This window comes from Hydra vulgaris, chromosome 12 (genome assembly GCF_038396675.1).
Source record: "Hydra vulgaris chromosome 12, alternate assembly HydraT2T_AEP".
NCBI lineage: Eukaryota > Metazoa > Cnidaria > Hydrozoa > Anthoathecata > Hydridae > Hydra > Hydra vulgaris.
The window spans coordinates 5,561,986-5,578,545 of record NC_088931.1 but is presented as its reverse complement, the minus strand read 5'-3'; the positions used below and the strand labels follow the sequence as shown (position 1 = coordinate 5,578,545).

The window sequence follows — 16,560 nt, the reverse complement described above, 5'->3', positions numbered from 1 at the left end:
GGAAATTCGTCAGTACAACTAAACAAATTTAAAAATACGTCACTTGGGCGATAGACGAAATTCCTTACTAGTGGTAAAGACAGCTTACCTAAGAGAAAAAAAACTTTGATATAAAACATTATTTTTGAGGTAATAGTAGGATGGTTTCCTTATTCTAGAATAGTAAACCCCTAAGTGATGTAGACAGAACTACTGATAGCCTTCAGATAGCTACAGATAGAATTATTGAAGTAGCCTTCAGATAACGACAAAATAGAATTACTAAAAGTTAGTTTCCTAATTTCTAAAACATATAAAAGGATGTCAATTGTTAAACTTTTTCTAGAAAATACCAAATAATGATTTTAACATAAATGAAAACTGTCTAACCGCGCTAGCACACAAAATAGCACGTTAAAGCAATAACAAAAATTATATCACTATGACTATTTAATAGGGTGTGTTTAATAGGATGCAAAAAAAAAATCATTAAAATTATTTTTTATTTTTTTGCAACTTGAAAAACGACAAGGTTACTTTTGGTGAAGAATTTCATGGAGATTCCGAATCTGCAAAAAAAAAAAAATTTTAATGATGTTTTGCTGGGTGAGTCAGCGTTGTTTTGAACGGGAAAATGACTAAAATGTGACTAATTAACAGGGCAAAACAATAATTAAAAAAAAAAATTTTCTCAAATTTTTGATTAACTCAATAATTGTTATGTTGAATTTTAAGAAAATTGATTATTAGGTTCAAAAAGTTTTTTGTTAAAAAGTCAAAAAAATAAACACATAGGGGGGCTTTTGTGAAAGTTGCTTTTAGAAAAAAAATTTCATATTTTAGACAATGAATGTTATCTTAGGGTGTGCTGTCTTTTCTAAAACTAATAATAAGTCAAGCGCTTTTGCTATAACAAACAGTATATTATATACTAATAAGTTTTATAATATATATTATATAATACTGATATCTTTATTAAAATTTAGATATAATTAATAGTTTATAAGTTTTATTTAAAATTTGTGAGTCCAACTAAGTTATATTTAGCATTGTTTATGCTCATAAAACCCCTACAGGTTTCTTGTGCTTTTATATATCTTATTCGCTTCTCATAGAAATATGTTTTTGCACAAGCCTCCCTAACCTATATTAAAAATTGAAAACAATTTAGTCATTTAAAAAATATTTTAAATAAGAATGAAATAAGTTATTATATTCTTGTAATTGTATAAAAAAAGAAACCTGAATTTCTCAACGTTTGATGGATTGGGAAAGACATGGCTGAACTGGAACAACCATCGGCTTGTGAAAATATTTTATAACTTCATGGGTTGCGAGGCTTGTGGTAAGTAGTGATTCGTATATTGAATCTTTTGACTCAATTAGATTGGTCAATTAATTTATTATTTCAGATTTAGATTCGCTATAAAATATCCCACAAAAATGAACTCTCCTTACTTTTGAAGCTTGATAAAAACTGGAAAAAAACAACAAACTTTACCGTAACATTGTTTGTCTGAAATGTGAAAAAGTGCCTGATTTTTGCAAAAATACTCTTCACAAAAATTCCTTCTCTCTGTTTATTTTTATGACTTTTTGAACCAAATAATCAATTTTCTTACAATTTAACATAACAATTATTGAGTTAATCAAAAGTTTGAGAACAAATTTTTTTTAATTATTGTTTTGCCCTGTTAACTAGTCACATTTTAGTCATTTTTCAGTTCAAAACAACGTTGACCCACCCAGCAAAACACTTTTTTTTTTAATTTTTTTTTTTGCAGATTTGGAATATCCATGAAACTCTTAACCAAAAGTTAGTCTTTTTTGTTTGTGATTGATTTTTTTTTATTTTTGCTTGACTTCTGTTTAAACTGACCAAATTTTTTATTGGAGCCTTTTTAGCACGAGGCTCCTTTATAAACTTAACATTATCTGGTGATGTAATAAGAGCACTATGGCGTTTAGAGTGAGTAAGGTACAATAATCCTTAAAATTGATAAATTTGGGTCTCCCGGGTGAACTGTTGTTTTATTAAACACCTCTGTTTTTTTTTTTCATTCGAAGTCATTCAATATATTTCTTAGCGGATGCAAACCGCTATAGTAAAACGCATTAACAATCAATCCTTTTTTTGTAAGTATATTAGGTCATATTTTGTTTAAAATAATGTGAAAGTTGCAACGAGGCATAGAAATGTCATTATTTTCAGCTAAGCAATTAGACATGGCTTCAGACCACATGTTTAATTACTTTATTAACATGTGTGTCAAGTGGCTGAAGGCAATGTGTACTATGAGATGGAATGCATATTACTTCAATATTCATCACTATTGCTAAATCAATTGTTTCAAAATAAATGATCCAAAAATAATAATACTTTTTTTCCTTCCACTTTTGTTCGAAACTCATTAAAATGATGTAAAATGTCAATAAAGATCTTTTGATCAGTATATCCGCTTTAACTGCAATGTACTTTTGCACCCAAAGGATATTTAGATGCATCTGGAATCTTTGTTCCCTTAAATATGAAAAATGGTGGTAAGCTGTCTCCTGCTGCATTGATAGTAGCCAGGTATGTTGCTAGTGTGCCACGTTCACCAATAGTTAACTTTTGTACCTCACGAGAGCCCTTTACACAGAACCACTTGGCACAGATGAAAGGCTACTTAGATCACAATCATAAATCAGATTTTATATACTTATTGTTTACTATATACATTTTAGACTATACATTAAAAGAAAAAGCGTAACAACTTAAATTGTTACTTTAAAAATACTGACATCAATTTTATTGATTACGTGTTTTGATTATTTTTTAATGATAGGCATTTAAGCAGAAAAATATTTTTTCAACTTCAATGTTTCCTCGCAATATTTAGAGAATAATCGAAGAAAAATATAAAATCTTTATTCAATAATATTCTATAAATATCAGTTGAAAAAGTTTCGAAAAAACCTAGTAAATAGATTTTTCAGTTTTTATGCATTATTATATTAAAGCTGAGTCTCATAAGTGACGAATTCGCTCCGTGATGAATTTACCCCGCCTTACCCTAAATAATTTTTAAATATATATAATTTTTAATTTACAGGGTGATTTACTTTGCAGAATAAATTAAAATAATTTTATTGTTTTTTAGTTTTATATTGATTTTATTTTATTGATATGTTTTAAAAGAAACACTTATAACAATAACACCAATAATAAACACCGTTTTGAATCAATTTTAAACTGATTAAGAGAAATATTCTTCTCGTAAACTATGTTTGAAAAGTTTTTCTACAAAAACGATCCGCGATTCTGAATTGAATAGCAACTCAGTTTTAAACACGGTTTTGTTACAACAAAGCATTTAATGGAAAATCATGTAGCATATTTATAGTTTTTCTTTTTAAATAAGTTTTAAAGATTTTAAAATAAGATTTAAAAAAAAAAAGTTTTAATTTTATACATGAACTGTAAAACATGATAGATCTTAAGTTTGAAAATGTTTAATGCACCAAGTATACAAGTATACCTAAAAATGGTTTAACAGGAACAGCTTTACCAGCTCCAAAAAGGGTTCTTACATCTTTAATGTTTTTTTTTGTTGTTATACAGGTTTCTTAGCTTAGTGTGATTAGTACTTACCCAAACGATGTTGCCGTAAATTAAGTAAATATGTAAAAATAAAAATATAAACTTTTTATTAACTTGAATTTTACAAGTAGCTTAATTCTATAAATCATGCCAATGTTTTTTGAGATTTTTTTATTTTATTGAGTTTATATGTAGTTTCCATTATAATTTTTTTTATCAAAATTCACTTTTATATAAATTGGAAATCTTCTTTTTTGGAAATTCAACGACAGTTTGTTACACTTGTCGTTTATTTACTTGATTTAATTTTCATTTACTACTTTAAAAAGTTCAATATTTTTATGAGGACATAAAAGATTAGAGTCATCTGCAAATAAAATAAAATTTTATTGATTTGAAAAATATGTCATTTAGGAATATTAATGTAAGAAATTACATTAAAAGATTATAAGATATATAATGCATCATAAGAAAATACGTTAATGTAATAAAAGTGAAGGTCCTAGTATAAAAGTTAAAGTACTAATAGTATAATAGTTAAGGCCCTAGTATAGATGTGAATCTCCGCAGGATTTTTAATATACGTATTGTACGTACATTGTCCGTATTGTAATTTTCAAAAGTTTTTTTTTTTTGTATTTTGCAATGTTCTAGTTTATATTCAGTTGTTATATTTTATATTTCAAAAAATCATTTTCCCCCACATTTAGGCAGGGGATGTCTACTTTTTAGGGTATTTTTGTTCCTTGACTCTAATCAGCCCAACTGTTGGCGAAATATTATTGTATGGCATAAGTCTGAACATACAAAAGTTTGAGATTTATATATTTTTTGTTTAAATGTAAAACCAACTTGTCTGTAATATTTCATTATTTGCTTTGACTAAAATAGAACTAATATGTTAATACTTTTTTTTTAGAAACAGTTTTATTGCTTTAAAAGTTTTTTAACTTACGATCTATTAAGTTTTTAATAGTTTGAAAAAATCGAATTAAATTTTATTTAAGTATCGGAATCACTCAGTATGACATCAGACGAAGGATATTTTACAAGTGCTACTTACAGGTCATCATTTCTACGAGTTGTTCCAAAAAAACAGAAACACAAATTTGAAAAAGAAAGCATCAGTAGCTGCAATTTAAACGGAAAACCTGTTTCAAAAGCCTACCAAAACTCGAATGCACAACATCAGCTAAAACAGATTACTATAGTTAATTCGACGTGTGTTCCAACAGAAAATGAAATGAATAACTTAAACAACTTTTTGACAGAGTTTTTTAATAATAAAAATGAAGATAAGTCTAAAAAAGATATCGGAGAAAATGACAGAGATGAGCAACGGAAAAGTTCTTTATTCAATAATGAAAAGATGTTATCTCTTCAAAATCAAGCAAGTCATCATTATTCAGGTAAATTATTTTTGTTTATCTTTTAAATAAAAATAAAAAGCGTGACAAATGTAAACTTTTGTTAGTTGTTATTCATTTTTTATATTTTCTTATTTTTATTAATATTTCCGCTGACTTATTTTTACATTGAATAGCTCGAACTTTTTTATCCCATCCCGTTTTAATAAACCTTTTTCTAGCAAAACATGCTCTCCATATGATCAGCATTATTCATTCCGAAAAATATATAATTACAAAACGGTAATGCTGTCATTAAAAAAGCACCACATTTTTCCAAGTATTTTAATTCCATTTAATTAAAGATGATACTTTGTATAGTCGTACATATCGGTATTTACAATATGTTATACATATATATTGGCTTCTTTTGTCAATATTTATCAACGATTAGAGATTTGTTTTTATATACCTTTTTTAAACAAACATTAAAAAATTTTTAATTGAAAAAAAAAAAATACGTCACATTATTCCTTATTCACATATTGCTTCGCTATAGTTCTCGTAAGTAAAAGTTTTACTTAAACTTTTTTCAGAAGAAATATTTACGATATTTTTATTCTTGTATATTTTCTGATCAGAATAATAAGTTTTTATTTGAGGGGACAAAGTATTATAAAAATAAAAAAATTAAAAAAAAAATCTATATAGATGGAAAAAAATTTTAATGGCGCATATAATTCTTTATTTAAAAGATTAAATTATTCCAATATATTTTCGCATAAAACAATTTTTTTAGCGAAAATAATTATTTTAATCAGATTCAAAATAACGAATACAGATTGATATTACGTAATACTTTTTTGTCTTAACATTTTGTTTGGAATTTTGCTTCAGGGTGAAATTTTAACTGTGTTGAGCATGAATACCTTACAATATTCGATATTTTAACTGTGTTGAGCATGAATACCTTACAATATTCGATATTTTAACTGTGTTTAGCATGAATACCTTGCAATATTCAATATTTTTGATTAATAAAAATTAGTATTATGGTCTTAATGTTATTGACAACATTTTGCAAGTGAAGCTTGAATTTTAAAAAATAACGTGATTTTTACTATCAAAGTATTCAAGAAGTCTTTTTTATCAAAGGGACAAATTTGTTTATTATATTATCATTAATCATACCAACCAAATTTGATAATAAAAGAAATTAAGTGCAGGTTATAAAAACTATTTATTGCTTGCAAAGTTCATATTTTAATATAAAATTTAGTTAAATTTCACTTAATTTAGTTAAACGGAAAATCTGTTAAATAAAAGCCAAAGTCTGATTTTTTAAAATACTTTAAGTGTCAAGTTACATAGAGAACATATAATCTTTTAATATTATCGTCACAAGAAACACAGATCGCAAATAAGCTTTTTAAAAATAGTCGCAGCATTAAAACAAAAGGCAGAAAACATTAATTCCGAGAAGATACAATCAGAAGATCTGATACATCGGTTAATAATAATTGGTTGTTGCTGATGCATAGCTTCGTAAAAAAAGGATTCATCAGATATCTTAAAAATTATTTTTGGATTTTAATAGTAATATCAATACAACAAAAATCAGAATCTGGGTTTTTAAAAGTATTTTAATGTCAAAACAACAAAAGAATTGAACTAAGTTGAAAATAGCGGTTATTCACGAGTTTATTCATAAGTATTTTTCACGAGAATAAGTGTTATTCAGGAGGAATAAGTGCTTTGCCAATAGTTTCACAGTAACTTTAAGCTTACTTTCAGCTTGCTGAACTGATACTTATCATAAGTTTTATATAAACTTTTTGGGCTTATTAAAACGATAATTTTTGTTTATTTATCAGTATTTCTTGATTTTCTAACTTGTTTCTTGAAGTTTAAAGTTATAACCTTTTCAATTTGGTGAAGAATATAATTGTAATTAAGATTGTGTATAAAAATAAAAATACTAGAAATGCGGGCTCCAGTCATTTTAATTTATCCGCTATTCCTAAATGACATTTACAGCCTTTAATGAGCGATATAGTTCATATGGATTTTATTATATCAGAGACAGGTGATATTTTGACAACGTGTGTAACCGTGATGTCTGTTTACACCTGCAGACATTCCTTTTAGCAACGTACTTACTATTAATAACAAGCAACACATGTTATTTTAAAGCACTTTAACATTTCAATAAAATTTTCCTATATTTTTTTAAATACTGGAATATTGAGATTTTTTTTAAATTTTTTGTTTGATTTTTATCATTTGATTGAACATTTTGCTTGAGATTTTACACGTAGAAGTTTTTAACTAGATTAAAAAACATTTTTAACCAGGTAAAAGGTTTTAACCTTGTAAATATGATCCATAAAATTTACACAAAGTTTATTTACAAAATTATAATCAGTTAAAAAGTAGTTTTAGTATTGTGGTGTTTCTAATAAAGTTTCTAAATTATATTTTAATTGGTTTAGTTTTACGTAATTAGTGGTTTACGTTGTTCAATTTTTTGTAGATATAACTAGATTAAAACATTATAAAACGCGTCTTGAAAATAAATTTAAAGTTATACCTTAATGCCGAATATCTGCATATTACATAAGAGGATAAATCAAGTTTTATTATGTATGTATGTATGTATGTATGTATGTATGTATGTATGTATGTATGTATGTATGTATGTATGTATGTATGTATGTATGTATGTATGTATGTGTGTATGTATGTATGTATGTATGTATGTATGTATGTATGTATGTATGTATGTATGTATGTATGTATGTATGTATGTATGTATGTATGTATGTATGTATGCATAGGCGTAGAAAGAATTTTTTGGTGTTCGAGATAGGTAACTTCTAGACATGGAGCAAACTCCAAACATTTATATGCTTATACTTATGTCAAATAATGACGGTTTGCAAAAAATTGCGATGATTGGAGGCTGGGTACAAAAAAGCCCCAAAATTTTTGCCCCCCTGCCCCAAACGTGAGAGCACCAAGTTGATGAAGTATTTTTTGTACTATTCTTAACTAGACTTATTTTCATCGATAAATTTTAGATTTCATTTTAAAATATTTTAGCGTTCAAAAATTATGACTATATAAAGTTTAAACCCCCCTCAACTTGAGGGGGCTGCAAATTTTATATGGTAATAATTTCTAAACGCTAATAGATAATACTATGAAACTTAAAATTTATCGATGAATATAAGTCTAGTTAAGAATAGTACAAAAAATACTTCATCAACTTGTTGCTCTCACGGTTGGGGCAGGGGGGGCAAAAATTTTGGGGCTTTTTTGTTCCCAGCTTCCAATCATCGCAATTTTTTGCAAACCATCATTATTTGACATAAGTATAAACATATAAATGTTTGGAGTTTGCTCCATGTCTGGAAGTTACCTATCTCGAACACCAAAAAATTCTTTCTACGCCTCTGTATCTATGTATGTATGTATGTATGTATGTATGTATGTATGTATGTATGTATGTATGTATGTATGTATGTATGTATGTATGTATCTATGTATGTATGTATGTATGTATGTATGTATGTATGTATGTATGTATGTATGTATGTATGTATGTATGTATGTATGTATGTATGTATGTATGTATGTATGTATGTGTATGTATGTATGTATGTGTGTATGTGTGTATGTGTGTATGTGTGTATGTGTGTATGTATGTATATATAATAAAATTTGATTTGTCAACATATTTATTTGTATATAATTATTTGCTTTTAATAAATTGTTTTCATTTGTTATGGTTACTTTTACAAAAGCTAGAGAAATATAAAAAATAAATGTAAACAAATTTTATATGGTTGCTTTTTTATTAAAAGCACACAATAAAAATTTGACTAAAATAACCGCGCGGTATTTACTAAACAGCAAGATTATCTTTCAAAAAGTTATCCTAGATTAATATAATTCATTTTTTTGAAACAATATAAAAAGAGTTTGAACTTAAGAAAAAAAAATCAGAAGCAAAAGGCCGCAAAAAGTAAAGCATTACAATGTATGTTTTATATCTCAATTTTTTTATTCGTTTATTCATTTCGTTTTTGTTTTATTTCGTTTTTATAGTTTATATTGATTATTTGTTGATATAGATAACTTTATGTTATATTTATTGATATAAATTACATAACATGATATAATATCATAGTGCAACAAAAAATAGTGTACTTAGGTTATTTTTTTGTGTATATTACACAATAACAATTATTTTATTTTTATTTTTTAAGTAACTTAAATTAAAACCTTACTACATATTTTTTTTAGTTTGAAAAGTTCTGGATAAATGCTTTGCTCTAATAAGTTGTAATTAAAGTCGTAATGTGTTTATATTGCTTATTCACTATAGTCATTGTGTTTTTTTCTTTTAGATATTAATCGGACTCAATCGAGTGTGAATGAAATTCAGAACAATGAGCAATTAACAACAGAATTAAAGAACGTAATAAATGATTTGTTGACAATTGGAAATGCGTATAGTGGTAGAGATTTAGATAATTCATTAACTGAAAAAAATTTGGATTTTTTTTTTGAAACTATAACTATACCGGAGGTTTCAAGTAGTGAATCAGAGTGTTCTGCAAACGAAGAGTTCACATCTTCTGATGAGTATACACTTAGGAATATGCCATCTCGTTTAAAAGATGAGAAGCATAAAAAAGAAAAAGACGAAAATAAAAAGAAACACAGGAATAACGATAAAAATGTAAATAAAAAAAACGAAAATATCAATGAAAACGCGTTTGAAAATATTAATCATTACGAAACCATTGATACTCCGAACTTCGACAGAAGTTTATATTCAGAACCACACAGGTCTCGGAAATCGGATCGAAAACCTAACCAAACAAATAAGAAAAAAACTCTTAAGCATGAAAAAAGTTTACATGGTGACGAAACAGCTAAACGTGAAATTTACGAAACAATTTCCGATAAAAAATTATAATAAAATGACTGCAATTAACAACCAAAATGACAATAGATTATATTTAAATCCTCAAGACGTTAGTACAACAATTAAGGATGATAGCGGAATAACGAACTCTAACTTAGTTGCCGCAAAATCAAAATTAAAACCACCAAAGTACTTGAACCCGCCTAAAGACGCCTCTTTAAAAAGAAATAACTCAATTCATATTAAAGAACCAGAATATACATGGGATACAGCTGACGGACGACACCGAGTTTATTTAAGATCGAAAGAAAGTGAGGCATCTCAATCTCCTGATAAAAATGTTTTTTTAAACGAACACGACACAAAGTTTAACGGAAAGTTAAGAAACAATCGCACACAAGACGATATACAAGAAATCTTAGGTGTTTCGCCAGAAATAATTGAACTTTTAAAACAAGAGGAAAGATTTTGGCAAAAGCAGCAAGAATTAAAAAAATGGGTAGAATCACGTGATAAAGTTAATAACGTTCGTAAACCCCCATTGCAACCTACTAGAACGCAAACAGTTAGTATAAATGGTAAAGTTAATGGTTTTTTAATGTCTGAAAGTGAAAGAGAAATAGAAGAAGAAAGAATTGAAAAAGAAGTTGATAGACTTATGTTTTTAAGGGCTCAACAGAAACATATTCTGCAGGCTCCAATCGAAAACATTTCTCGGAATGATGAAAAAAGATATGACCAACTGAATCATTCTTCTATTCTTTCTAATAACTTCATAAATGGGCGTAATTCTAAAGGAAGATCATCCGTGCATTTTTCTACAAATAATAAACCGGTTTACCAGCGATCAACCTCTATTAGACAAAACAGACGAGTCCGAAGCGGTAACTGCTTTTCAGATGACGACGAAGTTTTCAATGATTATCGACGTGATAATACGGTTGACAATCGAGGTTATTTTTCGGATCATGATGCTGTTCTTGAATCACCAACTTTTAACGCTGGACCAAAAAAGACTGGAAATAATTTACGCATCAAATGCACTTCTTGCTCAAGGTCTATATTAGATGAACGATTGATAAACATTGATGGGTACAATTATAATTGGCACGTCAAATGTTTTTTTTGTGTCGTTTGTCGCGCATATTTAAATGATAAACATATTGTTCGTGTTCGAGTAGTGGACTCAAGATTGCATTGTCGCTTCTGCTACTCTGCAAGAAACGGTAAAATTTTTAACGACTCGCTTTTTTAATTGTTCCTGTAAATATTTAATTATTATTTAAATGTTTATTAATTTTTTTTAATTTTATTTTAGGAGAACTAATGTCGGAGGTTTAGGTATTTATAATTATAATTTCAAATTAATTTCAAAAAATAGCTGATAGAGCCGAGCGAAAGTTGAAAGACTCAAATATCGAAGATTAATGCAAACCAAAATAATAAACTTCTACTAAAAGTTTTAAACATCGTAAAATTATGAGAACAAAACAAATTCTAATAAAGTTTATATATAAAATCTAGTCATGAACCAATTTTATAGCATTTATTTATTTTGAAAAATGTTCAATTGTGCATATATATATATATAAATATAAATTTATGTATACAATGTAAATTATACATGAATTTTTTTATCATTTCATTATGCATTCTTTTATGTTTTATCAAAACTATGAACAGTTATGTTAAAAATGCATTTCTTATGAATATTTCATAGTTTATTTTTTAATAATACATCATATTTATAATATTATCAAAAGATTATAATAATATTGAAAACTTTGCTCTGTTTATTGAACGTAAAGTTTAATTTTAATAAAGTGATTTTTTTTGTATTCATTAGGTAAAATATCTTTGAAATGTGGACCACTGTAGCTTTGCTCATCAGTTACTTAGTGGACCCTAAGTGGTAGCCGCCAAAAGTGGCTAGTCAATGACTACCCACAATTTACATGTCGGAATGTTTCTTTTTTTAATTTATTTAGGTGCCCTAAGAAGTCCTTACAGTCTTATCACAGAGCACTGCGGATGACCAATTTAATAGGAAGTTCACGCCTCCTTCCTAACCAATATCGCAAAACCTGCCCAGAGGTGGGGTTTGAACCACGAATTCTTTGTTTCTGAGGCAAGTGCGCTATGGCTGCTAAAAGCACTTGCCCAACGTAGGGCACAACTCTGAGAATAATGCCTCATGCTCTTCCAACTGAGCTTGCCGGGCATGATATGGGCTTACTATTTATAACGGCTGCCTCTAATGGTTTTCTAAGTAACTAATGAGCAAAGTTCCAATGAACCGCTAAAAAAAATGCCTATGTAGTTCCATTGCAAATCCACTAAAACAATTTTAACTGGGTATATCAGTTTTTTTATTTTGAAAGTAATCGATAACTAGATTTAATTATAAAAAACTATAAACAGATTTTAATTTTACTAAAAAAAAGTTACCATGAAATTATTGTAACATAAGTTACCATGGAAAAAAATATGGGTTTGGATAACATAATTTTTTAAATTTATCTTGATTTTTTATTTGAACTTCACTTATTTAAAAGAAACATTTAAAATCATAATGTAATCCATAAGTAAAATGAACCGTTTAGGTTTTTTTAAATTGATCTTATGTAGTTATCTTTGTATTAGCAACATCTAAAAGTATTTTTTATTGATTGGCCCACAATACTCAATTGAGTATGAACTCATTTTTAAACTATATTTTGGAAAAACAAGTTGTTTTCTGAGAATCTTATATTTTGCAGATTTCACTAATTTTTGGCGGCATTCCTAGCTTCTATACATAAAAACCAAATTTTATTGTAAATTGATTTTTTAAATATTTATAAATATTATTTAGAAATAGTTTTTTTTTGTCTTTTGAAGCTAAGTAGAATTGAGTTTATTTTTTTCACATTGATTTATAGTTTGTTTGGTAAAAATCATTTAGAAATTTTAATAAATTCAAATTTTAATAAACTTTGTTAAATGTTGTAAGATTACTGTAAGTTAAAAAAAGTTAACATCATCGGCTTACAATACTCATTAAATTGGAAACTTAATAGAGGTCATCAATATAAATTATAAAAACTAAAAGCCCTAATATGTATTAATTGTTTGCAATTTAGCAGTAATATGATACTTCTTTTTTTTTTTTAGCAATAATATGGTACTTCCAGGGTTGCCATAATGTTCTAACTTTTTATAAAGAATTTCATAATCTATAATATCTAAGACATTTGATCCATTTTAGGTTTAAATTCTATAAAGATACCTATGTGTACTGTAATTTTATGTATTAAATTCTATGAAGATACCTATGTGTACTGAGATGTTTCAGATAAATATGTAACGCTTCGAGTTAGTTAAAGTATTTCATTTCGCGAACTTTATTAAATTTATTTTAATGATTACACAATATACATCTAGAAATACCATATTGTATTCATGCATAAGTTATTATAAATTTTATTATACGAAATTCTTGTTAAAGTTTGAAAAAACTAGGAAAACTGAATTTTGATGATAATAACTACAATCCGTTAATTTCCTGTTTTGTTGAAACTATTTTGTGTTATAATTTATCAAGAAAAAAAGTTAGGAAAATGATCAGATGTTTTACTTGTAGTTATTCCATTTTTAGGCAATTTATTTAAGGTATCGGTTGTTATAGTAATATCTATTAGCGAGGCTGATTAAGCAATTACCTATGTTTACTCCATTTTCACTTAAGTCATTATAAGATTTTATATTGTTACAGTTTATGTGATTTTCAAAACAATCTGAATTCATATTATGAAAACTTTAGTTTATGCCTTTGATATTTATATGTTTGTAGAAAAAATATTAGTATCTTTTAATACCTTTAATTTTTTAGATTTCGGAAGAATTCTAAAACCCTAAGGATGAACTCCTTAGGGTTTTAGAATTCTTTGTATTATATATTAAAATGTCTTTGAAAGAATCAAAGTTTGATTTTGATATGAACTTTAACTGGGTCCCTAAAAAAACAAAATTTATAACGTTTTTTTTAATTGGCTTTTTCTTTTAATGCTGTTTACTTCTCCAAGTCTGAGAGGGTCACTCACCCGTAATTGGCATTTTGTACGTTTTGCAATGTTCATTCACACGGAAATTCCTATGTTTGTGATCTGTCTGTTCCTCTGGCGCGGTGTTCATTCACTCGTAAGTTTCTATATGTATATTTGTGTTCTATTTGAACTTCTACCAGTGTTTTTTCACCCCTAAGTTACATGTGTATGCTTGTGTGTTGCTTAAATCTCTGAGGTTGTGTGAGCTCAGTTACCAACTAGTGACTTTTACTATAAATTTATGCCCTCCTTAAGTTCTAATTTTCTTTAAGATGTAATGTTTTTCCTAATGCATTTCCAAAATATTCGGCTCAATGTTTTAAAGTATTACTTACAAGAAGTAACTTCTTTTAATTACTTCAGGTCAGGTCAGGTTAAAGATCATAAAAATCACCCTACTATAAGTATCGTGTAACCCAGTACTACCTGCACCATGCTCTGCTACCTTAGGCTTGCTTTTTTAGGCGAAGGCCAGGAGAAATAAACTCCAACTTAAAATTCGCTTGCCTTAAGACTCTTAACTTAGTAAAGACTAGAGATGGTATCTCAATAATGCTTATCCTAAGCAGATGTTAACTGCATCCAGCTACTGTCTTGTAGAAGGCCTCCTAGACAAAGGCTTTAAGAGTAAGCAAAATAGTTATGTTAACCCTCTCACTTTCTTTTTATCTGTTAGGCTGTCGTAGATGCAAATCTGTGTTAAATTAATTTCTGCCTTGGATGATGAAAGCTAGATCTTATTAACTCTTCTCATAGATTTTGCTTGTGCCTTTTTAATAGTAGCTTTATTTTTGAACTCAAAAGTTTACAGTTTAGTTTCAATAGTGAAGTAAAGTATTCCTTAAAGCTAAAAAATAATATTTAAAGTTTTTATTCCTGATAGTTCCAAATCCTTCTTTTCCGTCTATTCTACCAGTCCCTGTCCAATTATTTATAAAAAATAATTTCAATTGGTTCCTTCTACTTTTAAGTAGTCCACCCAAAGAAGTTGCTTACAACATATTTTATCTGCATTATAAGTTTCTTTATTAACAACTGAATGCTTTTAATAAAAAAACCCAAAACTTAATGCAAAGTAGAAGGAACCTTACACATCTTGTTGCTTAGTTGCAATTAAATTAAGGAGAAAAACAAGCTGAACTGTTATATCTTTTTTTAGTAATACTTATTGGTAAAATTTGCTCACGCTTTATGGTTTATAAGATTTCTTAAGGCTTCTTGTAGTGGCGTGTTAAGGCCATCGGGTAGTAGCTTCTTGTTAATGTCATCTGTAATTGTAGCTTCTTGTTAATGTCATCTTCAAACTATAAGAAACTATTATTTACTTTTTGTTTGTTTTAAAAGTTGTTATAAATAACTTTAATTCAGACCTGGTTTTTTTTTACCAGTATAAGTGACACTTAATAACATTTTATTCAAATAGGTTATGCAATAATAGAATTCAAGTATAATATAATTCTAGAAGGAACCCCTAAGTTTTTGTATACTCACAGCACTCAGTTAACAATTCATGTAGAATTTGTACAAAATGGCATCTTGCTACAAAAAATAGAGAATATAGTAGTAGAGAATATAGAGGGTAGAAATGATTGCCGTTTATCATACTGTTATGTTATTAACTTTCTAGCATACAGCATTGGGAACTAAAAACTATAAGACTTATAGTTTTTAGTTCCCAATACTTATACATAAGACTTAACTAAATTTGTAAATGCCATTTAATAATAAATTCAATTATACAAAAAAATAATTTCTTTTTTTCTGACATTACGATCAAGCGGATTCATTGTATCAGTACTTAACTTTACTAAAGATAACAATCGAGTAGAAAAACCTTCTTGAAGATCTGAAAATACATGGGACAAAAATAATAATAAACAGGTTTGACTTGGTGAACAGAATGTTGTTTGCAAGACATTAAAAGTTTGGAGGACCATGAAACAGAATTCGCTAAGCCAAAACATTGTCACACACTGCCCAGCGTTTGAAAAAAAAAGGTGTCATAAATAATAAATGAATTAGCTTGCCTTTTTTCGTCTTTAGTAAAACGAAAAAATGAAATACCTTTACAGTTTTTTCCACTCTTATTTCCACAGTTTATAGCAGCACAAAATAATGGTATTGTTATAACTAAGATCAAAATTCTTTAGGTACATAAAAAAAGAACTAATCGCTACTTAAAATTAAAAAATTCTGAGGTCTGGCAGGACATCCAAAAATGCTTTGCGATAAAATTACAACAAGATATATGAAGTTATACATGACTGTTACACGGTTTGTAGATTTGGGGTCCTAATATTAATGATGCACCCTATGAAAATCCTTTTAGTTGGTAATAGTACATGTCTATGGGAGTCCATATTAAGGTGTTTTGAAATCCCTCATTAACATCCAAATGGAAATTTATATCTCTAAGTATTTATAAAGTAAATATTTATATTTACTTTATAAATACTTAGTCTAAATTCGGACTTTTCATTCTTGCTTTGGCCAGAATTTGGACCCTGAATACGAATCCAAGATTGCTCAATTCCAACAGAGTTACATTAAACTTCCGATTTCAGTGAGCAGGCAACAGAAGACTAGCACTCTAACTTCAAGGTTCATTGGGATTGGTACAAACGAGATTGT

At 27.7% G+C, this 16,560-nt stretch overlaps 1 protein-coding gene across 1 annotated transcript in view; it reads left to right on the top strand.

The window, feature by feature from the left end:
- Nucleotides 1-11,667, top strand: part of LOC100204021 (putative uncharacterized protein DDB_G0282133) — a 59,533-nt gene extending 47,866 nt beyond the window's left edge. The window contains exons 8-10 of the mRNA XM_065811320.1: nt 4,570-4,971; nt 9,321-11,070; nt 11,163-11,667. Of these exons, the coding sequence (XP_065667392.1) occupies nt 4,570-4,971; nt 9,321-9,895 (977 nt within the window). The 3' untranslated portion in view covers nt 9,896-11,070; nt 11,163-11,667. The remainder of the gene's footprint in view (nt 1-4,569; nt 4,972-9,320; nt 11,071-11,162) is intronic.
- The last annotated feature ends 4,893 nt before the right edge of the window (nt 11,668-16,560 follow it).